At 37.7% G+C, this 27,990-nt stretch overlaps 1 protein-coding gene across 1 annotated transcript in view; it reads right to left on the minus strand.

Annotated features, from left to right (window-relative positions):
* The window catches only part of LOC150097089 (myosin-14-like), a 1,147,103-nt gene that overhangs the window by 458,931 nt on the left and 660,182 nt on the right, over positions 1-27,990 (minus strand). The window contains exons 22-23 of the mRNA XM_090407039.1: positions 25,632-25,746; positions 19,174-19,329 (exon numbers count right to left, since the gene is read on the minus strand). Coding sequence (XP_090263165.1) covers positions 19,174-19,329; positions 25,632-25,746 — 271 coding nt within the window. The remainder of the gene's footprint in view (positions 1-19,173; positions 19,330-25,631; positions 25,747-27,990) is intronic.

Genomic DNA, 27,990 nt, shown 5'->3' on the forward strand with positions numbered 1-27,990 from the left:
TTCCTTCGTGCGGCCAAGCGCGGAGGTGTGCAAACGCCACATCCGCTGAGTTACACAGGCTCTAAAATTAACTGGGCTCAGCCGGGATTAACAATTTTATAATTTCAAAATTATTTTTATTTTTCAACATAATCTTCCATAAGACTAATACATTATTCCAACGATGCCCCAGCACCATTATCCCGTCACCTGTAGTGGTTCTCAGTAAGATCTGCAAAATACCCCTCTACAGCTGCAATCACCTCTTGATTCAAAGAAAAATGCTGACCAGAGAGGAAGAGTTTTAGTTTTGGGAAGAGATAGAAGTCAGAGGGAGCCAAATCTGGGGAATAGGGTGGATGTTCCAGCAATTCATAGCAGATCCCTTAATTTTCCCATTGCCAAAACACTTTTGTGAGCAGGTACATTGTCCTGATGAAAGATGATTTTTTCTTCTGCAAACCAGGTCTTTTCTCAGGAATTTTTTCATCTAGTCTGGTTAAAAGATTGGAATAATATTACACGGTTATTGTTTTACCCTTTCAAGATAATTAATATACAAAATGAATTTAGCATTCCAAAACAAACACCGATGCCATGACCTTTCCTGCTGATGGAACCGATTTTGTAATCTTTGGCACTGAACAACCGGCTTTTGCCCATTGTTCTGACTGCTGTTTGGATTCTGGTGTATAATGGTGAATCCAAGTCTCATCCATAGTAATAAATCGATGCCCAAAATCAGTTTTATTCTTGTTAAAATGCTCCAAGCACTGTTCAGAGATTTTCATGTGAGTGCGTTTTTGATCTGCTGTGGGCAATCACAGCAAATCTTGTGCAAAGCTTTTTCATTTGTGATTCTTCATGCAAAATATATCCTACATGTTCTTTTGAAATGCCTATAGTCTCAGCAATTTCATGCACTTTGATTCACCGGTCATCCAATACCATATCGTGCAGTTCATCAATGATTTCTGGTGTTGTTACACTTTTGGACACCCTTCACGTGGATCATCTTCAAGGCTGGAATGGCCACATTTAAACTCAGTAGACCATTTCTTAATTGTCGAAAACGAAGGAGAAGAGTACCCATAAACTTTTATGAACTTCGAATGAATTCCTTTCACCGTTGAACCTTCTTTTATAACATAATAAATCTTTTATAATAAAAGAGCATATTATTTTCAATTTTATCCATTTCAAGGGATACAGACAACACTTTTGCTTCAGACAGCTGTATAAAACAAACTACTTGATAGAATGACTTGCAATTTCACATGGATCCTTAAGACAGATGTACCAACTTAGAAAAAATAATCATGCCAACAGTGTTCCCATCTATGATTGAGGCCAAGAACTTTCAGACTACTCTCGTAGCTTAGTAATGAAGATACATCGCATACACAAACTTTGTTTGCTTACACTTGGATCAAGGATTAAACAAGAATATAAAATCTTGGCATTTTTTATTAATTTACAATCAAGTGAAAAAATATTTTTTTTTTATTATTTATTAAATTTAGAATGAAGTCAAAAAGTCTGGGATGCTTAATGGTCAAAGCAAATATAACTAAGAGGAGACCTCCACATAGCCTTTAAAGGAATGTGGAGAACCGACCAGAGCTTCTGACCTAATGTCCAATCCTCACCTTCTCATGCTGCACCCTGCTAGGTGTATCTACCTGTACACTGAATGAACAATGATGGGTTGGCAATTTGGGATTTAGCCGAATAAATTGTATTCTTATTGGCTTAAACGAAAATATCAAATGATGGTACAACATGACAGAATTTCATGCCGGCTGGAGCGTCGCCCAGTTAAACAAGCCCTCCCCCCCCCTCTTGTTTTTGCCAGGGAACCATCGCAAATAGCGAAAGTCAGCTACAGGAACAAACCCTAAAGCCCACCCCAACTCAACATCACCAGAGTTCAAGTTCGGTAGTAGTAACATAAGAAGCCTGAATGGCACCAGATCAATATAATAGGGGTGATTGAAACAAAAAAGGCAACAACTGGTGAGATCTTTCTGAGCAATAAATACAAAATGTTATATTCAGGCAATGACAATCAAGGAAAATATGGAGTAGCCATAGTATTCAACACTAAATATGAGGCTAATCTTCTTGAATAGCTGGCAGTCTCAAGCCAATATGAGAATGGGGAACTGGACAATGAGTCTTATTTGTGCGTATGGTCCCACAGAAGATTCTACTAAGGTAGAAGTGGAGGAATTTTTTGAGGCATTAGAGAAAGTAACAGACACAATGAAAAAGAAAAAGTTGGTCCTTGTTGGGGATCTAAACAGCAAAAAGGAAATGATTGTCAGACATACAAAAATATTTTGGGAAAATTTGGAGAAAAGAGCAAAGCTAATAATAATGGCAAATACCATTGGATTTCTGCTCAAGACATGGACAGAGTATTTGAAATTGGAAGTGATCATTTAGTCTTGAGCAGGATAAAATTGAATTTCATATTGAAAAGAAGAACATATAAGAAACTTTTAAAGCGATTAAAAGTTGAGCAGCTATAAAATGTGAAGACTTTTCTAAATAAGATTTGTGTAGACTAAAATACACAAATATTATTCAAGAAAAAAATGAAAGAGTTTGAGAATAGGAACAAAACCTAGGAGATTCAGTGGCAAGCCCTGAAGACAACACTGATTGATTCAGCCAGAGTGGCATGTGGTGAGGTTGTGTGCAAGGATAGAAAAATCAGAACTCCATGGTGGACATAGAAAGTTAGAGGCAGTGAAGGAAAAGAAGAAAGCATATCAAATGTTCTTGGCAAATACGTCAGCTTGTGCTCTTAGAGAATACAGAGACAAATGTAAGAAAGCTAAACACTGTGTAAAACTAACTAAACAATAGTCATGGGGTGACTTTGGTAAGAACATAGAAAATAAATATCAAGAATATGACAAGATATTCTGAAGGTTGCTGAAGAAGCTCAGAAATGAAGGAAATGGTAAAGGTGATATGAAAACTAGAGAAAAAGATATTCTTGAAGTATGGAGTAATTACTTTGATTGGTAAATGAAACAATCAGTGACAACACAGTGGTCAAAAACACTCAACAGGCATGCAGTTAGCAATACATATCTACACTTGAAGTAGATAAAGCCATCAAAGGCCTGAAATGTGGAAAGGCAGCAGAAGTAAATGATATTCGAGCAGAAATGCTCAAGTATGGAGGTATAAAAGTCTTAGCGGTTGCACTGCATGCCATTCAGAGGGCCTGGACAGAGGGATGAATTGCAGATGATTGGAGTAGAGCTCTCATAGTACCATATATAAAAAGGGAAATAAAACTGAATGTGAGAATTACAGAGGTATTTCTCAATTGAGTGTTCCTGGTAGGATTTATGCAAGTATACTTGAGAAACCGTTTAGAAGAATTGTGAATGAGAAACTTGGTTAAATACATGCTGGATTCAGGCCAAAAAGAGGCTGGCAGGATCAGATTTTTACTTTACGACAAATAGTTGAGAAGTCAAGGGAATATAACAAAGATCTGTATTTATGTTTTGCGTGGTTAGTAGGGGTGTTAGAGTTGGGTTCTTTACTTTTAGAATGATAAATGAGTGGAATAAGCTGCCAGAGGCTGTTGTGGGTGCTATGACGGTGAGCGAGTTCAAGGCAAGGTATAATAGATACTGTGAGAATGTCGTATAGTTGTGTGGACATGATGTTTAGGGCCTCCCTCGATGAGTCTAAGGACTCCCTGGAGTCGCCCGAAATAATAATAATAATAATATCTGGAAAAGGCATATGACAAGGTGCCAAGAGAGAAGCTATTTAAAACGCTACAGTTATATGGTGTCAATGGGACATTATATCAAACAATACTTAGTCTTAATTTTAGTTGTAAGTCAGCAGTTAGAATTAAAGTACGTACAGGTAGTTGGTTTAATGTTAAATCTGGTGTCAAACAAGGATGTACGTTATCCACTCTGTTATTCATTATCTATATGGATCACATTATGAAGGAAAGTGGTATTAAACCTGATATGAAAATTGGAGATGTTAACCGCTCTACCGGCCGAGGCAGATTTAATAATGTGACCAACTTGCACTTCTTATCCATGTTATTCAATAGGTGTCACAGAATCGTATCCAGATTTATCTGGATGTATATATTAATCTCAGCTCTTTGCTTTATGCGTACGATGTTATACTTTTCAATAAATTCGATACAAGTCTGCAAGATTCCCTGACTAAATTGAGTAGTAGCTGTTGTAATAGATATGGTATGAAGGTCAGCAATAACAAGAAAAAAAACAATGAAAATAAACAGAAGCATTGAAAATATCAGCGGCATTTTGAATGGAGAACCTATAGAACAAGTAAAACATTTCAGCTACTTAGGCACGATTTTTAGTGAAGATGGTAAATTGAAGATGGTAAATTAAATATGGAAATAGACAACAGAATCAACAAAATTAGTATGGTAGGAAGCCAAATAAATAAATTTATATGGAATAAGAGAGAAATTAGTCAAAACACTAAATTAGCTGTATGCAAAACAGTTTCAAAATGATGCAATATGCAAAAAGATTGGAGGCATGAACAGTTGGTATTAATGACAATATCACATTAAAAATGAGGATATTAGGAAAGAACTTAACATTGTCAGCATCCAGGAATGTGTTAGCAGAGCTAATCTCGGGTTTTATGGTGACTTAAACAGAATAAGAGTGGAAAGATTAGCAAAACAAGTATTCTCTACCAGGTTGGCGGGAAAAAGACCCAAAGGAAGATCAAGATATAGGTGGATTGATAAGGGAAAAAGTGCCTCAGAAGACAGAAATATAAGATCTGATAATATTGGAGTCTTGACATGTAGCAGACTGATTTGGAGGAAAATTGTAGATAGGAAGTTAGTAATAATGTAAATTATTCATGTAGTACTGTCATATCCTGTACCCCTTGAGGGCACATTACAGGAATTTGATGATGATGATGATGATAACTCGATGTGAGAATTACAGAGGAATTTCTCTACTTGGTGTTCCTGGTAAGATTTATGCAAGCATAGCTGAGAAAAGGCTAAGAAAAATTGTGAAAGAAACTTGGAGAAGAACAAAGTTCAGGTTTTCACTTAAAGACAAATATATATATTTATGGAAAAGGCATATGACGAGGTGTCAAGAGAAAAGCTGTTCAAAAAAGATGGCTTGATGCTAAATCAAGTGTAAAATAAGGATTGCATTATCTCCACTGTTATTTATCATGTATGTGTGTGTGTGTGTGTGTGTGTGTATACACACACACACACACACACACACACACACACACACACGATGCATACATATACATATATATATATGATAAAAATGAATTAAGAAAGGCTAGGATATGATGGCAAATGATTCAATGCATGGGCTATGAAGAACAAATGGATATGAGTTTTTGGATGTGTGTAGCAAGTTTGAGGGAAGATTGGATTTGTATAAGAGGGAAAGGCTACACCTGAATGAATTTGGTATCAGGAGTCTTATAAAACTAATAACTGTTATGAGACCTAATACAGTTAGTCAGGGAAACTAAATTATAATGGTAGGAATGGTGAGAATGTGAGTGTAATAGTGACAATATTATATAACTGAGTTAATGATGGGAATGGCTTTGTCATGGAAATGTTATTGAGGAGAGAATGATTTCGACTTTGTGTTGGTCCGGTTTGGACCCATCAAAGGTGCAAAGCATTATATATGGCATCACTGGACCTCCAAAAGGCCTTTGATAGCATCTGCCTTCCTGCTCTCCTTCGAGTGCTGTCTATTTTTTAAAAAAATTTTTTATTTTATTTTTATGTTGGGTCCATATACAGGAGGTTGGCTGGTCAATCTATAGTATGTTAGTACCGTATATGGGTGATGGGTTGTGAAAGGAGAAACTTGTTTACATTTGATTTGAACGCCTGTATATTGTATTCCTTGGGAAATACATCAGGGGAAGACTGTTCCATACTACTGCAGTAGCAGGATGAATGAGGAGGAGAAGAAACTTGTTCTGTGGATTTTGGGGTGTACTGTAAAAGGATGTTGGGCTGCAGCTGTATGTGTTCCAATGGGCTTGGTACAGGTTGGGGGAATTATTGATGCTGTTTCAGATGAACCTTTCCTGTGAAAGTATTTATAGAACATAAATACTTTCACGGGAAAGTATTTATATTCCATAAATATAAATACTTTGCTCTCCTCTGTATTGAGTCAAGCATTTTGAGGGAGCTTTTTGGAGTCCCACTCCAGATGTGAGAGCAGTATTCAAGAGCTGGGCAGATTTGTGACTTGTATAGTGTTAACAGCTTTTGGAGGTGAAGTAGCATCTTGAGCGAAAGAGAAAACCTAGTTTTTTGGAAGCTGAGGACGCAATAGTTGTGAAATGTTTATGCCAGGAGAGGCGTGATGTCAAGGTAATTCCGAGAAGAGAAATTTCGTCTTGTCTGTGAATTTGAGTGTTATCGAAAACAATGCTGGGGGAAAATGATTCTTTTTTGTGAGAAATAAGACAGAACTGGGTTTTACTAGTGTTGAAGTTGATAAGGTTGTCTGAGCCCATTGGAGGATGGCTTGGAAGTCGGAATTAAGGGCAGTGGTGGTTGATGTTCTGTGAGTTGAAGTGAGTTGTGTAATGTAGGGTTTGTCAAATGAAAAGGAGGAATGTAGTGTGCTGTCATCTGCAAAACTGTGTATTAAGTTAGAGGTCAACTGAAGTAGGTCATTGATATATAGAAGGAAAAGAGTCTACATTTACTGCATATTTGGAGGGGTCATTAGTAAGGTAGAGATCTAGGGTATTTGGGGAGTGGTTTGGGTTATCTGCAATTCTGGTCAGTTTTTGAACAATTTGCGTCAGGTCATTAGTGACTGCAAATGTTTCAGCATCTCTGCTTGCAGGATCTGTATGACTGGAAGAGGAAAGCCAATTGGTGTTATGGATGTTGAAATGACCCAGGAGGATGATTCTGCTGTTTGGGAGTGGGACTGGAGAAAATCAACTTTTAAGGAGAGGAAATGAAAGCGCTCTGAGTGATTGGTGGTGTTAGGAGAGCGATAGAGACAGCAGATTAATTTGACTGAGTGGGGGAGGGATATCTTCAGCCAAAGAAGGTCTAAGTCAGGCGATTCCAAGCTAGTTGTTGTCTGGCAGGGTATGTCAGAGTGGATATATGCACAGCCACCCTCGGGTCGAAAGGAGTTAAATAGTGTATAGGTAGGAAGGATGAGATGAATAGTGCTGGGGGAAGGTGAGATTTGAGTTTAGATTAAAAAGAGTAGGTGGGGTTTGGTGGACTGCAGGTGGTAGCAGATGCTGTTGAGGTTAGAGTTGAGGCCACGGATGTTGGTGAAGTGGATATGCAAGGTTCTGTAAGGCATAGATTTGATCCCAAGGATCCTGCACGTTTCCTATGCAGTGCATGCATGCTGGTGTTCTTGGTTTCTACTGGCATCACTTGGTTTTTGTACTAGTTTGGATTATTTGTAGTCTATTACCCAACTGTTGTTTCCATTCTAGCATTTTTCTTCTAGTTGTTTTCAGAGTTGGCATCTTTGTTCTCTCTGGGCAAAGGTTAAATCAGGTCAAGCATGTATGAGCAAATGGGGGCAAGTGTCCTTTAGCTTGTTATTTATCGCTGTTATAAATTTGGTTGTGTTTATTGGTGAGTCGCAGGTCACTTTCACGAGACTTGGATAGTTCGTTCCGTCCTTTCTTTTGTTTATAGGTCTGATACGATGGCATGTGACGATGTTTCTGGGATCGAAATTGCATTCGCCTGCAAGTTTGCCAATGTCTTCTTTTAGGGATTTAACGTTTTCTGTCGGAAAATTCAGGATAACAGCACTGAGTTTCCTATTTTCGGCCTCGAGCGACTCATGTACCGATGATGTGATTAGTTCACGAAGTTTGTTAGCAGGCACGGGCACACTTGCAGTTGGGCACTGATCGTTGAGCGTCTCGAGCTTAGTTTCCAACTTTCCGATTTTGGTGGAGAAGGTATCAATCACGATATTAAGCTGCTGCTGCTCAAGGTTTGTGGCTCTTTTGCCTAGGTTTAGTATCTGTTTTACGGAAGGGAGGCATATCGTACAGAAGTAGGGCTGGTTTAGATCGGTGAAAAGCTTGTGAGCCGATTCATTTATTTCCGCACAAGAAATATGTATCCAGTTGCAGCAGAAATCACACAATATACTTTTTTTCCCTTCTGTTTCATAGCTGCAGCACTTCTTAATGTCATTCTGTTTGTTGTTGATCGGTGACGCTACACTGATGGGACTCGAGGTAGTCTTCCGCTGTTGGCTTTTGTTGCCGCCATCTTTATTTTGGACGGTAGGCATAGCGCTTTCATAGTTGTAAAATATAGCAGATTTAATGGATTATGGGTACTTACGAGTGTGGGTCATTTATGTATACGAGAAAGAGAGCAGGTGATGGGACAGAGCTCTGAGCTACTCCTGCATTGGTAGACACTCGAAAAGAGGAAGTGAATGGCCAGAGAGGAAGCTAGCAACTCAATTATAGAGTGGCAGGTAGACTAAAGGAAGGCAGTTTGTTTAGCAGACCTTGACATAGATGAGTTTCTTCACTCTCTTCCTAGGCCATATAGCCTACTCTCTAGCTTCTTCCTTTAATGCTATGGCCTTTGCAAACTATCTTATTCTCATCGCCTCTACTAACGTAGCTTGCAGGAACTCCTTGAGCCGGCAGTTGACTTTTTCTCTATTCGAGGCCTTTCTATTAATGTAGAGAAGTCCTGCTCTTTAGCTCTTGTCCCTGGTCATGACAGGAAGCTTAAGGTTGAGACTATAGAGTTTTCCCTGCACAGGAGGCTGTTGCATTCTTTGACCATCCTGGAAGAGTTGAGATACCTCGGTATCATGTTCACCCCAAAGGGAAGGTCTTCTGTCCCTTCTGTCCTAGAAGAGGATCGCTTCTTTGAGGAAAGCACCTCTCAAGCCCCCTGCAAAGACTGTTTCCTCCTTTCCCACTATCTCATACCTCACTTTTACCACAAGTTAGTGCTTGGTAGGACATATATCTCAGTACTGTCCCAAATGGACAGGGCTATCTATTCAGAAGTGAGATCATGGCTCCGACAGTTGCCTGACACTGCTACTGATTTTCCGTGCCGGGGTGAAGACGCCAGGTTCGGGGTTCCAGAAGTGATGGCTGTTCCCAAGCCTGCGGCTGTCCAGAATCGCAAAGTTAGAACTATCTTCTTCCCCTATCTGCAGAGAGGCTTTCTCTCTCTCTCTCTATATATATATAGCCCATTAATACAAGAAGACTTTAGGAGGGCTAAAGGCTGGTCCCATTATCAAGGTACCTTAATTGAGTCAGCACCAGCAGACAAGAGATGTGCATCTTTTCTGCACTGTTCTGTAGATGGTGCTCCTTTAAAAGAGTCATATCTGGTGCCTCCCCAGCATGATTGGGTAAGGGATGGCAGTAGACTCCTCCCTGGGTTCGAGTATATTGACCTTATCAGGATAATATACACGAGTGGGCAGGGCATTGATCCTTGCCCTGCCCACTCGAGCCTACACAGCTCGATGGGGTACTGATGACTCAAACTGTAAGGCTGGCTGCCACTACAGTGAGAAATTGCCTCGTATAGCTCAGCGTTGCTTCCGCACCATGGGGGTCCACATACGGAAGTATGACGCCGTGGTCTCCATTCTGAACAACTGCTTTAAGAACAAAGGTTGAGAGACCGCAGTGAAACCACATTATAAGACCTCTGTGGGTTTGCATAAGCCAAACTTAGTGATTAAAAGAGATGGTGACATTTGGGTAGTTGATGCCCAGGTGGTGGGAACAGGTTGCCCACTAGCCTATAGCCATAATAATAAGGTAAACTATTATAAGAATAACCAAGATCTGGTTAATAAGATATGGGAGGAACATGGGGCAACTCCAAGGTTTACCAGTGCCACATCTCTTTATACGGCATATGGAGCGCAGATAGCTATCAGGACTTAAAACAGCTTGGGCTTAATCTAACAGATATATTCTTCTGCATAAGCTTGGGCTTATGCAGAAGGATATAAAAGTTCTTTCCTTGAGGGCCCTACAGGGCACACTGGTGGCATGGCATTGCCACCAGAGAATGACTACAATGATAACTAGAACAAGCATAGGGTGAAATACTTGTAAAGGCTTAGGCCTATATCAAGTCTGGACGAGATGTCTGGATGTGATGTACGGGTAGTACTGCCCATAACCAGTACAAAGATTAATTAAAAAAAATAAATAAATAATTAGATATGGGAAGAGCCAAAGGCTTCAAATAAATAAAAAAAAATACCAGTGGTGTACCCAGTGGCAGGTTAAGGGGCAGATTGGCCATGCACCTGCCCGAGGCAACAAACTAGGGGGAACCAAAACTAAGGCCGGCACTAAGGCCTTAGAGCATGTGCTCCTTCCAAAAATAATTACCTATCAGTGTAAAGTAATACATAATACACGATGCCCTGATAATACTGTGAAAATTCAACTGATGCACCCACCAAATCTGAATCTTTAACACTAATAGAAAAACTTTGCGACTATTCCCTTTTAGTTATGTTTGCGATATGACATACTTCATCGAATAAACATGGTAAGCAAATCTATGCAAGCAAAAATATAGATTTTAAAACTCCTATATCAATTATCAATTAATTAAGTTTTAATAATATATCAATTATTAAAACTTTTAGGAACGGAGCCAATATTTGCAGAAAGAATAGCTCGTAAAAAAAAGAATATTATTTAATTACAAAACTAAGACACCATCATTGCTGTTGATGACAAAACAAAGTTTAGAACAACTATATTCAATATCATTTTAGACACAATATTAACTTCTCTTCAAAAAAGATTTGAGAAAATAAATACGTACGAACAAAATTGAGGTTTTCTCTTCAATTGAACTGAAATAGGAGATTTAAATAAGTTAAGAAAACATTGTATGGATTTGCATTCAATTCTTAATTATGAAAATAGTACTGACATCGCCTCTTTGAAGAAATTAAATCTGGAAAATCAATTCGTTGTTAAAAACTTTACAATTTTAAAAAGCAAGCAATTTGCAGAATATAATTTCAAATACATTGGTTGCATTGAGAATTTTGCTGACGATTCCTATAACGATAGCAACAGCTGAAAGAAGTTTTAACAAATTAAAACTTCTTAAAACATATTTGTGGACAAAAAAAAACAACAACAAAACTTAGGGACATCACACACGGAATCTGCCTGGAGCGCAAAATTATCTTAGTCTGTCACTGGGTTTACCACAAGGATTAGTGCTTGGTCCACTGCTATTCAATCTGTACATTAATGATATTGGGAAGGATTTAACAAGCAACATACAGGTATTTGCTGATGATGCAAAGATAGATAGGGGAGTCAGGAATGCTGCTGATATGCAGTACTTGTAGAATGATTTGAATAGGGTGGAACTGTGGGCATGGGAGCATGGATGACAGTTCAATGTCAGTAAATGTAAAGTCATTCACTTTGGTGTGATTAGACTTCCATTGTCGTATTATATGTGGGATTATGGTTGAAGAAACTGATGAGGCTAAGGATCTTGCAGTGTTAGTAGATAGGTAATTGAAGTTCAGGGACCAGGTAGCAAAGATTACAAATACAACTCAAAAGATAATGCAATGCTGAAATGAACGTTCACACGTAAAGATAAGGATATCATTTTGCCCCTTTACAAGGCCTTGATAAAACCTCACTTGGACTCTTGTGCACAGGTCTGGTCTGTTGGTTTCCATTGTGATTCTGATACAGTATAGAGAGTGCAAAGGAGAATGTTAAAAATTATATAAGGTTTGTATAATAACTGATTATGAAGATAGATTGAGAATTTGTATACTGCAGATACTAGCAAACAGGAGAAAGAGATGTGATATGATTGAGACTTACAAACTTCTCAAAGGTTCATACAGGATTTCAGGTGATGGAATTTTTTAGTTTATGGAAGGTGGGGAAAGGACAAGTGGGCATCCTTGGAAGCTGAGAATGAATGCTGCTAACAAGGGAGTGAGAGCTAGATTTTTCTCTCATAGGTTAGTGCTGATTGGAATAGACTGCCATTGGATGTTGTGAGTACAAGCAGTGTGAAAGAATTCAAGAATAAGTATGATAGCTGGTGCGTGGGATATGTGGCCTCCCTTGATGAGTCCTTGACTCCCTGAAGGTTTCTCTTAATAATAATAATAAGATATAGATTTCATTTTGAAGTTAAACATCTCCAAATTTGAAGATGTTAATCTCAACATTTTGCTTGATGTAGATGACATTATACTCTAAATAAATCCAGTACAAGTCTGAAGGATTTCTAAATTGAATAACTGCTATAATATAAATTTCACATGAAAATCAGCAATATAAGTTTTTTTGAAATCATTAATAGTATATAAGTGTGTGTTCATGAGTAAGAGTTGCTATAAAGGTTATGTGCTTCTAGTGTTATTAGTGTGCGGAATATTTTGTTTAAATTTATTTACAAATTCATTGATATTAGAGCTCAGCGTAGTAACCAGCAAAGGAAAGATGGCAGGAATTTAACTTTGACTTCAGTCATTTCATGAAATGTGAGGTATGCTATATGTGCTCATTTGATTACATTGATAAATTGTGGATATTTAAGGCAGATGGAAGGAGGGTGTGCATGCCAAGTATGAACTGAAACAGGACTTGATGAGTGCAAATTTGCTAATGACAGAAAGTGTTAATAACAAGAATGCCACCAGGTGAATGAGTGCTCATCTGATAGAGCAGGACAGTGTAAAAGAACAGCAAAAAAAAAATGTTAAAAAAAAGTTTTGAAAAAGAGAACGAGCAATCCGAAAAACTTGATCAATGGTAAGAAAGACAAAAGTGATGCAAATGTGGTGGAAGGCAATGAAACTGAGAGAATGAATGAAAGAGGAAGTGTAACACAAGGTTTGAAAGCTCAAAATATTGAAAGAATGAATGAGAGTGAAAGTTTGACACAAGGTTCAAAAATACAAAAACTCAAAAGGATGAATGAGAGTGAAAGTGTGACTCAGGTTTCGAGAGTTCAAAAATGAATGACAGCAAAAATGTGATGCAAGATTCAAAAATTAAGTTGGTTAGGATGAGGCAAGAGATGAAATAGATGCGAAATGAAGTTAAGAAAATGTATGGGAGAGCGAAAATAATGAAAACAAATAATGTTGGTATAAAAGAGGTAACAAAAGACCTGCAAGTGGCATTATACGGTGATAAAATTATTAAAGGTGTGCTGGATGAGGGGATGCACAAGTTAGGTTTTACTGAAGGTAGAATGAGTAGAGTGATTGAGGAACTGGAGAAGAGAAATCAGCAAAAGAGTTGGTAGTTTTAATAGGTACAAATGACTTGACTGTGAACAAAGAACACATCAGATTGGATATCAGGATGTTCCTTAGAAGGATAAAAGAGAATAGTATGATAGGAAAGGTAGTAAGTGTTTTGCCTAGGTATGAGAGTGGTGAGATGAGGTGGAGAGCAAGGATTATGAATGATATGTTAGCAGATATATGCGAGGAGAAAGGAGTGCAGTTTGTTAATGTGTGGAATGATTTGAAGGACAAAGTGAATTGTATAAGAGTGATGGACTGCATTTCAGTGGTTTTGGTGTGAGTCACTTGGAGAGACTGCTGCTGGAAGGTAGAGAAGCGAGTACAGAGTATGAATCTGATCAAGTGGGAAGAGATGTTGAAGAGCAAGAGAGGAGACTTTGAAGAGGTGAGCAGCATGAGTATACAGAATGAGAGAATGGGTGTGCAAGACAGACAAGGAAACGGTGAGGCTCAGGGGGGGGGGGAGTGAACATGGGAACACAGCATGAGAAAGGAGGACTCCAAGAGGATGTGAATGCATGTGTAGACAGGAAAGGAAGGTGATGACCAGGAATCAAGAGGAAAAAGTTGGATTTGAAGAGGGTTCTAAAATGAATAATCAGAAAGGGAAATGGCTTGAGTTGAGCATGGAGAAATCACATCGAATGAGTGGTATCAGTGGAACAAGTTATATATACAGAAATGAGCCGTTGTGTTTTTATACAAATGCTAGAAGTGTCAGAAACAAGGCAGAAGAAATGGTTACATTAATTGAGTCTGTTCACCCAAAGATTGTTGGAACAAGTGAGACACAACTGGATGAGGACAACATCCTGACAGGAATAGAGATGAAAGTGTAAGATGTGTTTAGTGAGGATAGAAAGGGTAAAAAGGAATGGGGAGTCCATAGATGATGGAGAAAGAGTTATGTAAATACAAAATAGAGATACAAGAGGGAAATAGTGCTAGCGGCTTTGAGGCAGTATGAGTGAAATATATAATTAAATTAGTCAAGCAAATAAGAAAAGGGTGATTTTAATTATGGCAATATAGACTGGGATGATGAGATGGCAAATGGAAGTAAAGAAAATGAGTTTCTTGAGTTTTTGAGGGACAACTACCTCAGACAGTAAGTAACAGAGGGCACATGGGGGATTGAGGGTCTTGAATCTGATTATCTCATCAGAGGATGTAATTATAAATGAGGTGTCCAATCAATCTTCAATTGGTAAGAGTGAACAAGAGGTGATTACCTGGGTGGTTGCCAGCAGTCTAAGAACCTCTGTGAGAAAAGGGTACATGTGGAACTACAAGGCGGGTGATTATGAAGAGTTCAGGAGACAGCTTGCAGGTGTAGCATGGAATGAAGGGTTAGCTGGAAAAGAGATCCGTGCAGCTTGAGGGATATTCAAGAACTATCTTGTAGAAGCAATGTCTAAATGTATTCCAAAGGTCAGAAGGTAAAATCAGGTAGGAGTGCAATGGATGCATGAAAAGATTAAGTATGTGATACAGAGGAAAATGACATTATGGAGGCAGTATAAGAGGAATGGTAATAAGCAATTCCATAAGGAATACAAAGAACAGGCAAGAAGGGTGACTCAACTGGTAAGGACATCAAAAGTGAAGTATCAGCAGAAGTTAGCTAATGAAGCCAAAAAGAATCCTAGGGAGTTCTTTCAATATGTAGCCAGCAAAAGAAAGAATGATTATGGAAGGATGACATTGATTGGAGGAAATGGTATAAAGACAGCTGTTGCAGAATGTGTGGTGGAGATACTTAATGAGCAGTTCATAAAGATCATTCAATCTTGTGAATGTGACTTCATGGAGAGATTGACAGTAGTTGATGATGGGGGAGGGGGGGACTGATTGTAAGCGAGCAAGAGGTGTATGGGGAGTTGAGCAAACTTGATGTTAATAAGACTGTGGGACTTGATAATATATCGCTATGTGTTCTGAAGGAATGTGCCAGGGAGTTGACATCAGCCTTGACATATTTTTTTAATATGAGTCTTGCATTGGATCGAGTTCCTATGGAATGGAAGGAGGGCAAGATTGTGCTGCTTCATAAGAGAAGTGATAGAACTTAAGCATCAAATTATAGGTGTATCTGTGAGTCAGGTGTTGTGGTTAAGTCGTTGTAGAAGCTTGTAAGAACTAGGATCCAGAATTGAGTTGAGAACAATGGTATTATCTTTGATGGACACCATGGTTTGCTAAAGGAAGGTCATGATTTAGTAATCCACTTACTTATTACAATAAGGTGACAGCTTCCATGGACAGAGGAGAAGGATACACAGTAATATACTTAGATTTTGCAAAGGTTTTTGATAGATTATCGCATGATAAGTTGATAGTCAAACTAGAGTGGACGGGATTGGATATTAGATTAGTGCATTGGATCGGAGACTGGCTATCTCATAGGTATCAACAAGTTGTGTATGGGGGAGCGAAATCCAGGAAAAGGAAAGTCACTAGCAGTGTTCCTCAGGAGTCTGTTTTAGGACCATTACTGTTTAACTCATATGTTAATGATATTGGTAAATATTTGGATGGAGATATTCAGTTGTTTGCAGATGATGCAAAGTTGTGGCAAACTATGAAGTGTAGAGAAGATGTTCTGGCCTTACAAGAAGACTTGAATAAATTGAATGACTTGGCAATGCAATGAGGATGTTAGTTCAATGTTGCAAAATGTAAGGTTTTAAAATATGGAAAACAAAGATGGGATGGAGAATTTATGCTTGGTGCAGATATATTGTCAGAGGTGAAGGATATAAGAGATCTTGGGGTGATAGTGAATAAGGATCTGAAATTTAGCATCAATTGCCAAAATTGTGCATCTGAGAATGATGCAGAGGACACTGACTTGTAGAAGTTGAGAGACTCTTGTTCCATTGTATGAGGCTTTGATTAGGCCACACATGGACTATTGTAACCAGATTTGGTCACCTGGTTTATAGAAGGATGAAGAGATGTTGGAATGGGTCCAGATGTGACTGACTAAGGTAGTTTCTGACCTCTGGAATGTCGAATATGAGGAAAGATTGAGAAGATGCAATTTTCAGAGTCTGGTGGACAGGAGGTAGAGGGGAGATATGATACATACCTACAAGTTAGTAGGGGTTGTTATAGGATCAATGCTGGAGAGGTTCTACAGAAAATAGTGGGAGATAGGGGGAGAACCAGGGGTCATCCCTGGAAACTGTATAAAGAGGGGTGTGAGTAGGGGGGGTGAGAAGAAGGTTTTTTTCATGCAGAGTTGTGAATGATTGCAATGCCTTGCCTGAATTGTGGTGTCTGCAGAGAATTTGAGTTTGTTTAAAGCACTGTATGATGAGCTGTGAAAGATAAAAGGACCTCCTAGATGAGGCTTTGACTCCATAGAGTCTTGGGGTAATAATAGTAATACAAAGACTATGAAAATGAAGTTTACGCCTGAAAGTATCTTCACGACTGGGGTAAGGTGGTGCAACACCAGGGCATCTCCTTGCAAAGGTGGAGCAAGCTACTATCACTCCTATCTCAGTATCTCCCATAATGCAAAATACATCTCCTTGTGGATATGTCTAATGTTATGCATTAAGGGAAAGGCCACTAACCAGACTATTTTCGACCTTTATTGAGGTCTCTTCAGTGGGAGCCAGGCCCAAGTGGAAATACCAGCCAGAAGCATTAGCAAGGTCATCTCTACCTATAGGAGTTGCCAAATGGTGTGCCACCTTTTTAATAAATTACTCTGGATTTAGAGAAAAATGTTGAAATCTTTCAACATTGTTCTCTAAATCCAGAGTAATCTTTCAACATCGTTCTCTAAATTCAGAGTAATCTTTCAACATCTTTCTCTAAATCCAGAGTAATATTTCAACATCGTTCTCTAAATCCAGAGTAATCTTTCAACATCTTTCTCTAAATCCAGAGTAATTTATTAAAAAGGTGGCACACCATTTGGCAACTCCTATAGGTAGAGATGACCTTGCTAATGCTTCTGGCTGGTATCTCCACTTGGGCCTGGTTCCCACTGAAGAGACCTCAATAAAGGTCGAAAATAGTCTGGGTAGTGGCCCTTCCCTTAATGCATAACATTAGACATATCTGCAAGGAGATGTGCTTTGCATTATGGGAGATACTGAGATAGGAGTGATAGTAGCTTGCTCCACCTTTGCAAGGAGTCGCCCTAGTGTTGCACCACCTTACCCCAGTCCTGAAGATACTTTCAGGCGCAAACTTTGTTTGCTCACACTTGGATAAAGGATTAAACTAAATTTATTATATTCTAACCAAGTGAAAAATAATCTTTCAAAGACTATGAAAATGGGCAGAAAGAGTGACAACATTAACTGCATCCTGAATGAAGAACCTCTAAAACAAGTAAAATATTTCACTATTTAGTAAAACATTCCAGTACAATTTTTAGTGAAAGTGTCAGATTTGTATGCGAAGGTTTCTGTGGTTTTGCAGTTCATAAGAAAGATTCCAGTAATTGGACCACATGTTTATTAAGCTAAATGACAATAAAAAACAAATCCAAGAAGTTCCTAAGTCGTTTGACTTACATCTTCAGTGGTCAATGGTAACTAAAAGTTTAAACACAAGAAATGAGAAATTACTCAAAATAATTCATTAATACAGTTGTGGCCGTCTAACTGTTATTAAATTGAATATCCAAATGTAGATTCGGTGCAATGTTAAGTTTGAAAAATGCTGGATGCTGCCACGTTCTGTTGTTCATGTTCACATTGTCCGAGGTCTGACTTGGGAATATTTTTAATCAATGCGGACCAAACGTGGTGTAGAATTAGGCCATGGTTTTTATTACACTGTGTTGGAAGTCTAAGCATGTTTGAAGCTTCCTTAAATTTCCTTATATAACAATTTTTTTCAATGTAAGACATGTTTGTTTTTTGCCAGTATCAAATTTATTATGGAAACAGACAACAAAATTAGAAAAGCTTTTATGATAGGAAGTCTACTGAATGAAATTATTTGCAATAAGAGAAAATTTTGTCAAAGCATTAATCTAGCTATAAAGACAGCATTTAAACCAATTAACTTATGAAACAGAGATGTGTGTTAGAAATACAATGCCTGATTAAATGGTGGAAACTGCAGATATATAAACATATAGTATCAATGGCAGAATTATATTAAAAACAGAAATATTAGGAAGGAAACATTAGCATTCAGGAATGTGTGAGCAGAGTTAATCTAAAGTGGTATGGTTATTTAAACAGAATAAAAGAATAAATGTTAAAAAAACAGGTATTTGATGCCAAGATGGCTGGAAAAAGATCCAGATGAAGATCAAGCTCTAGGTGGATTGATAGAGTAAGAAGTGTCTAAGAAGATTGAAGTATAAGATCTGACAATATTGCAGTTCTGACAGATAGAAGTTTAATTTGGAGAAAAGCTGTTGATTGGAAGTTGTAATTTTTACACACAATATTATCTAAACATCATTTCACTCTGTGAGGGTTCATATCAGGAATATGATGAGGATGCTATCACTCTTATCCTAACTCTTCAGGAACTAGCACTATCTGGAATGTAAATGTATCAAATCTGTCCAATTAAATACCAGTTATGTCCAATTAAATAAGACTTTCATTTCATGAATTACAATTACATAAAGTTTTGATTCAAAACTGCTGTATCACTTAAACCTCTATACCTATGATTTGGAGCAACTTCAAGTATAACAACCAGATGCCATACAAATACAGTATTGTTAATTTAATTAGCTGGAGAAAACAAATGATATAATAAAATTGACTTCTGAAAGGAGAACTTTCTTCTAATAAGTAGCTCTATACTTAAATTAAAAAATTTATCCACTTACTTGATGTTCTTTGCCTAACCGCTCTTCTATGTCAGCTATTGTAGCTTCATGCTTGAGTTTTTGCTTATTTAAATATTTTGTCTTCTCCTCTTCCTCAAGTAATGACTGAGACACCTCTGTTAATCGTTCTTCAAGAGACTTCTTTTCTTTTAAAACCTGACCAGAACAGTTTTAAATTAACTATTATATGTATTTGAAAAAGGAAAATATATCTTTATAGTAAAAATTATTGTATTCTTGATATGTCACAAAAATTACAGCATTGTCAGGCTAGTTGCTGAGTGTTATCATATCAGCACTCAAACCAACAGACTGAAAGTTCAAATCCCACTGTAGGCATGGATGTATATGATTGTCATAAGATGGTAAAGGAATTTCATCACTCAATGTGAGACCAGCTCCCTGCTTAATGAAAACCAAAAATAATAATTATTATTAACATCAGGCCACCATGGAGTCAAAAGAATCATTGTGGAAGATCCACACTCTCATGCAAAAGTCATTAAACTTGCATTAAACACATTCACAGTTTCTGCATTCGATACACCTTCAGGCAATGCATTTCACTCACCAACCAGTCTCCATACAAAGAATCTACTCTCGCTTCCTAGCTCACATCATCCTTATGTAGCTTCCAGGAGTGGGCTCTTGTTCTACCCTTCTCTCTCTTTCTCTCTCTAATCCATGAAAAATCTCCTGTATATTAACACGTTTGCCCAACTACGAGTATACTTCTAGTTGGTATATGAGTCTCACAAGCCAACTATGAATATACTCGTATGTCAATTACCGACCTCCTATGCCAAGCATGAGTTAACTCATAGTATAAGCACATTAATTTGGACCATTGGCTTGTGAATAAAGTGGAGAGCATGAATGGGGGCTTGGTAGAAGGAAAATAATTTCAGGAAAAGTATAGTACAGTATAAGAGGTATAGTTGTGTAAATTGTGTATTTATTAATGCAAATAAAACAATTTTTTGAAGTTTTTTCTACATATATCTGTATACGATATATCATCATCTGAGTCATCGCTAGAGTCGTATCTAGGATTATAATCATCTTCAGAATTGGAACCAAATAATTCATTCCATTCATCATTGCTCATATTAGTGTAAGCATCTAATTCTTCATCAGTAAGCTTTCTTTTACTGGCCATGCCATTATTAAAGGTTTTTATTTAGATAATATTAAATAATTGTAAGACTACATGCAATAAACCTTACTGCACTGCTGTAAGTGATGTTCAGCATTACTGTAATGCTGAACATCACTGACTCTGAACTCAAGTTACACAGTTGTCAGCACATGTAAGACATAGGTGGGGGGTGATATGAGATTACTCATAGTTGGCATATGAAACAAAATTCTGTCTGATAAGCCAGCTACAAGATAACTCGTACTGACTTTGTAGAAGTGAAAGTGCTTGGCGTGTGGTAACAAACTATGCCCGAGGAGCATAGCAGCGAACGTGTTAATATGGTAACAACTCCTTCACCAACTTATAAGTCTCAATCATATTTCCTCTCATTCTTCTATTCACAAGGTTCTGTAAGCTGAATTTCCTCAATCTGTCTTCATATCCCATATTCATAGATCTGAAACCGACTTAGTGAACCTTTTCTGAATCCTTTCTAATATCTTCATCCTCTTGAAAACCAGGTAAACAATTCTGTACACAACTGTCCATATACAGCTCCATTCACTTGCCCACTCATGTAGTCTATGGAGACCCTTCTGTTCGACTCTTCTTTCCATGCCACAGCTCCTAGTTGTCTCCTAAGAGCTTCATAATCTCTGGCCTATAGTAGTACATATATCCCTTCTTCACATAAGTTCTGATATTATTATTATCTGAGACCGCTAGGGAATCAAGGATTCATCAAGGGAGGCTATAAATCACCCAAACCAGCTATCATACCTTTAAATTCATTCTCACTAGATGCAATCACTACACCTAAGGGCAAATTATTCCACTCACTGCTCTCTGGGAGAAAAACCTAGCTCTTACACCTTTCTTTACTGAGAACAACCTCAACTTCCATAGATGCCCCCATGTTCTCTCCACGCCTTCCATATAACTAAAAATTTCATCATTTGAAATGCTATAACACCCATTCAAAAGTTTATAGACCTCTACCATATCACCCCCTCTTTCTCCTGTAAAGTAGAATTTGCAATCCACACACTCACAATCTGTCCTCATAATCTAAATCCATAATCCAGATATAATCTTTGTAACTCTTCTTTGCAACCTTTCCACAGCTTCTTTATCCTCTTGAAACCCGGTACCCCAAATCTGCGCACAGCAATCCAGGTGTGGTCTTATCAAAGCCTTATAAGAGGCAAAATTACTTCCTTATCCTTACATGTCAAGGTTCGCTTCAATATAGCAATTATCCTCTGAGTTGTATTTGCAACTTTTGCTATGTGACCTTTGAACTTTAAATTCTTATGCACCAATACACCAAGATCCCTTGCCTCTTCAGTTTCTTGTATCATCATCATCAGTTGCATCAGTCTTGGGACTGGTAGCTCAGCAGCAATTTCATCCATTCCGCTCTGTCATTGGCTTTCTTCTTAACCTCCTAGTAACTCCTCAAACCCATGCTATCTTTGACTTGGTCAAGAAAGCTTTTCCTTGGTCTGCCTCTTCTTCTTTTCCCCTCTATTTTGCCTTCAGTTATTCTTTTCACAAGTCCATGTCGAAGTATACGTCCAAACCACTTACCCCTTCTAATTTTGATCGATTTAATTAGAGTTCTTGTTTCGTTTCTCTTTCTCAGGACTTGTTCGTTTGATTTTTTCTGTCCATTTTATTTTGTTCATGTGGTGCCAGCACCACATTTCAAAAGCTTCCAATCTTCTTACATCTTCTCTGCCTAGAATCCAGGTTTCACATCCATACAGTGCAATATCTGATTCTGATAGCCAGGTTTCACTAATGCCAACAATCTTAGGCCACATCGTATTCAATAAAACAACAGACTTCAACCTCTTTGTTTCTAATGCTCCTGAAATTTGTGTATACACATAATAAATTACCACCTTGCCTATTCTTATAATTAGATATGCAATTTGTTTGGTCTTGTTCTAGAATTTTCTCTTTTCCCTCCCCAGACATACTCAAAACGGTCCGAACCCAGAGTATATTTTTTCACTCCTTCACCACATACATATCTTTATCACATTTGCATACCATATCTGAATTTTCACACACGTTTTTCCATTCCTCCCTTGATGATCTGGTTTCCCTGACTCTCTGCATTAGGTCTCACACCAAACCCATAAGGATATGTGCTTTGCATTATGGGATACTAAGGCAAGTGATCAGAACTCATGCCACCTTTACCATGAGTTGCCCCAGTCCTGAAAATACTTCAGGCACAAACTTTGTTTCTTATACTTGGAAAGAATTAAACCAAATATAAAATTGGTAGCATAGCCAAGTGAAAAAACTTCAATGAACTATCTCTAATGCAGAGAATTTTAATAATAAGGTGTTGACACCTTTTGGCAACTGGTATATGATAAGACTTCTGCATTACTTCCACCTTAGTATCACCACCTCTGGGTCTGGCTCCCACTGATGAGACCTCAATAAAGGTTGAAACTGGTCTGGGTAGTGACCTTTTCCATAATGCATAGCATTATTCATACCCATAAGGTTATGTGCTTTGCATTATGGGATACTATGGAAAGTGATCAGAACTTATACTACCTTTACCAAGAGTTGCCTCAGTTCTGAAAATACTTCAGGTGCAAACTTTGTTTGCTTAGACTTGGATAAAGGATTAAACCAAATATATAATTGGTAGCATAGCCAAGTAAAAAAACTTCCATCAAGAATATAGTTTGTTGCCAAGTTTAATTCACACCAGTGTCTATTACATCAGCAAGTTCAAAATTTCCATCAGGATGATACAACTTTGCAAAGTGGTCACTTATTAAGTCAACTATTTTTTCTGCTTCTACCAAAGGGAATGATTAAAGTTATCTCTTATTCTTATTTAGCCCTCCCTACCATACTAGTCATTTTTCTTACCTTGTACTTTGTATTGCTCATGAGCATGCATGCTGATCACCTTTTTCTTTATATTCTCTCCACACTTTTTTTTTAATAGCTCCCACTTAATATCACTACCCATTCAGTTATTCCCATACAGTTTCTCCTCCTGATGCTAGCCATGTAGTCTGATACTACTTCTCTCAAACAATCTCTGACCACCTTCAATGCACTACTGACTTTTTTCCCTTGTAGCTTCATAAGCCATGGCACTATGTCAAGTTGCCTTCTCCTAAGTTTGTCATATTCACCAGCTTTGTAGTTTCCCATAAATTCTTTCTTGACTGAGAATTCCACTGAAGTGACCATGCAGACTTCTGAAACAAGTCTGCATGGTCACTTCTTCCAATTAGAGGATGAATGGCTACTGTCGTTATGGCACTTCTCTCAAACAATCTCTGACCACCTGATAACAACTTTGAATGTTGTTATCAGATTCAGCACTCCCAAACTCATGGTACCCACCTTCACATGTTTTTTCAGTAATTATCCCTTAATAACTATATAAATTCCATTTCCATCTTGCTATACATCCTTTCTTGCCTCAATCTATGACTCAATAGTTGAATTCCTCTATAATAATCAATCGGTCTGCACTCATTCTGCTAATTTGCTGATTCACGTCATCCATATCTTATTATTATTATAATTATGTGACATCACCAAGGAGTCCAAGGACTCATTGCCTTTGGGCACTGTACTCCAATCCACTACACATCTTCCCTACTACTAAATTCTTTCACTACACACAACTACATTCAACAACATCTACTGCCCGTCACCACTGACAACAGTATTTTTTGTCTGTAAATTGCATGTGTTCTGATAGCCAATTAACCTGTATGTGAGATGAAAAACTTGAGTTTCCAGGAGAAAAAACCCTGCTACCTTTGTATGAGATCAGCTAACTCACCTTCAACTGAAGAAGATCATTTAAAAGATTCCTCTCGTCATGACGAGAACAGAATTCAGGCCTTCTCCAATCGAAGGGTGCAATGTGCCTATTTTCTTCCAATTGCACTATGGAGGCACTTTCTGTGAACCCTAGCCTATCTCCTAGTCTATAGCAGCAGCAAAGAACAATATATTTTGCTATATTGGCCTATCCCCCTGCATCAGACAGCTAAAATGACCCATCTCCCTGAGACCTAAAATCCACCTAATCTTTTATTTTTGTTTCTTGAAGGTCTTCAACTATCATCAGCAATGCCCTGCATTCTGTCATATTGTTCTTCTATCCTCCCTGAATAAAAAATAGCCTTTATATTCTATATCTGTAACTATATTATTTCCTGTCAACCAGATCATGCTGATAATTTTTGGCCAAATCAAGATGACCAATGACAAAGATTCCACTTCATTATTCCTCATACTACTGGCATTCGAGTACATGCATTTCAACATCCCCTTGTCCCCATAGCTATCCTTCCATAATATCGTTACCAATCCATTTAGATTAAAAACCAGTGAAACTGCATTCAGAATGATTGCATAATCATTCTGTAATCACTCTCTCTAAACATCTAACTCCAAAATTATTCAAATACAGTACCTCAGACATATACATGTCCTATCAACCATCTATGAACTGCACACTACTCATCCTGCACAATCTTCTCATTGACTTATCAGTAATCATGACTCTTTTCCTTCTCAATTCACTCCTATCACACCATGGTAACAGATTCATAATCTTTTCTTTATCACTCTTCTTTTTTGCTTTTTTCAACATCTCATCATATATTTTCTCATTGCATATCTCTGTGACCTTTCAAATCATTTATTCCTACAACAATCAGCTTTCCACTTCTCTCTCTCTAGAAAGTAAGAGTTTCACTAACATCAATGAGCTTTACATTTGGATTATTCAGCAGAATCTCAACTCTTTTAATCTTCATCTCTGTAAGACTGATTATGCCTATATGATACTTCTGTGGTTACAAGTAAAAGAGAGAGAGAGAGTGTTCCTGAAAATATCCTTAATATAAATATGGAATAATCATTTTATTTTATTTTAAATTAAGCCTAATCATTCTATATGGTAGTTGTCTACACAATTATTCCATAATGAATAATCACTGAAATAAAAGAAAAATTATTTTACAATGGAACAGCAGCTATAATGGCTTGGCAAATAAAAGGCAGAGGAATGACATCACTGTGAACGGTAAGTTGACGACAGAAATTTATTTCACGGGCACTAGCAAAATTTTTCACGGTAGCATAGTAGCATTGAATCATTCCAAGAAGTTGCACAAGATAGTTAGAACTGAGTAGTATGCTCCTCATATGACATATTATTGAAGTATTGAGGAGGACAGCATAGAGAGGATAAAGCAGGACTACTCTTTTACAAGAAAGTATATTAATTGGCAAAATTACACATACTAACCTTCTGATTACTATCTTGTAATGCTGCTAATTCATCTTGAACTTTTTTCATTTTAGTATCCAATGATACCTTTTCTAACTGAAGTTTTTGACGGGCAGCTTCTTCTTCTTCTAATCTAAAGAAACAGATGCATTTATAATTAAAATTATTTTCATTGCCAGCATTTAATTCTAAATTAACTGGGAAAAAAAAAAAAAACATGCCTCTCAAATCTCAAATTTGCAACATGCACTCTTCATAATGAATGTATAGAACACACTTCATGCAAATTCCCTCATGATAAACTCAGTGAACAAGGAAGCCTTGGCTGCCATTTTCCTTGTATGCATCATTTCCACATAACAGAAAGACTTCATAATTAGAGGGCTGGTTACTGAGAGTCCATAAGATCTGCTATCCAGGTGGGAGAATGAGTAGGATAATTAAGGCGTTGAACATGAGAAAAAAACAAGCAAGAGAGTTAGTCATAAATGTAGGGAGAAATGATCTAGGTGGACATAAGAAGGATGTGAGGATAAATATTATTATTATCATCATTACAGATATCTCCATGGAGTCAGAAGACTCATCACCAGAGACCCAAACTATTAAAACAATATCTATCATATCTCTTCTTGAATTCATTTACGGATGAAGAACTCACAACTGAGTCAGGCAATGCATTCAACTCATTCATCACCCTCCAGGCAAAAAACCTCGTTCTCACACCCTTGTTAATGACACTTTTCCTTAATTTCCATGGATCACCTCTTGTTCTTACATCACTATCATACAGCTGAAACATTTCCCCTGCATCAATTTCATAAAAATCTTTTAGTAATTTATGTATCTATCATATCCTCTCTTCTCTGCCTATCAACCAACCTCTGTATCTCAATCTATCAATGTAGGGAGCATTTTTTACATCACTCACCAACTTAGTCACTATCCTTTGAACCCTCTCCACAACCTTCTCATCTCCAAGGAATCCAGGTGACCAAACCTGAGCACAGTAATCCAAATGTGAAAGTATCAATGCTTTATAAAGGGGTATAATAACATCTATGGATGTTAGTATGTTCCTTAATAACCAAGTAATTCTATGTGCAATCTTGGACAGCTTAGCAATGAAGTGGAAATGAAGTCCCCTGAACTTCATTTCCATATCCACCAACACCCCCAAGTCCGTAGGCTCATCAATCTCTTGGAGTACCGTTCCATCAATGTAGTACACAGCTGATAATCTTTTAATCCCAAAATGCATAACTTTACAGTTTTCCTATTGATCTGACATCTATTACCTTTTGCCCATTCTGCCAGCTTATTTAAATCGTCCTGCAAACTCAACATCAGCTTGATTTCTTATTGCACTTTCCAACTTTGCATCATCAGCAAACAACTGAATATCTCCCTTTAAGCCATTTTCTATATCATTTATGTACAAATTAAACAATAACGACCAAGCACAGAGCCCTGAGGAACACCACTGGTCACCTGCCTCATCCTGATGGGGCAGGTGACCAGTGGTGTGCCTCAGGGCTCTGTGCTTATATCTCTCCCTGAGCCATTCTCTTATCCATATGATCAGTTTAGTATCCATCCCCATCTGCTCCAATTTGCACAACAGTATTACATGGGGTATCAAAAGCCTTAGCAAAATCCAGATGTACCACTGTGTAATCATTTCCTTTGTCCAACTCAGATGTCATTCTATTATAAAAAGTTTATAATAGAATTTTATCCTGCCTTAGCAATTTTATTATATAAAATTGCTAAGGCAGGATTGACCTTTAACAACACCATTTTTGGCCCCTATAGAGAACCATATTCTGATCCACCCATTCTTGAATTCTGTCATTAACCTACTTTTCCCATCACTCCTGAGATGGTGATTGGTCTGTACTTAACTACCGCAGTTTTAGAGCCACTTTTATGTAAAGGAACTACTTTGCCTTCCTTCCACTCCCTAGGGACCATACCAGAGTTCAAACTTAAGTTAAATAACCAAGTAAGACGTGTTGACAATTCCTTTGCACATTCACACAACACACGAGCTGATATTCTATCTAAACCTACAGCAGTGTTTGCATTTAAATTCTGCAATATACTAAGTACCTCTGATTTATTAACTTCAATTCTCACATTAGCTATTTCTACAGGCACAGAGATATCCTCACTTGGGTGATAGACTTTTGAAAAGTGATCACTCAGTAACTTTACTATTACATCTGAATTGGTCACCTCGATACCATCAGCACCCACTAAGGTTATCCTTCCGAAGTCATTCTTCCTTTTACTTGCCACATAGCAGAAGAACTCTTTGGGATTACCCTTGATCTCCTTGGCTCATAATCTGATTTAGCTTTTTTACTATGCTGGT

This window comes from Typopeltis vanoorti, chromosome 17, assembly GCF_054136105.1.
Source record: "Typopeltis vanoorti isolate ZY-2024b chromosome 17, IOZ_Tvanoo_1.0, whole genome shotgun sequence".
Lineage (NCBI taxonomy): Eukaryota > Metazoa > Arthropoda > Arachnida > Uropygi > Thelyphonidae > Typopeltis > Typopeltis vanoorti.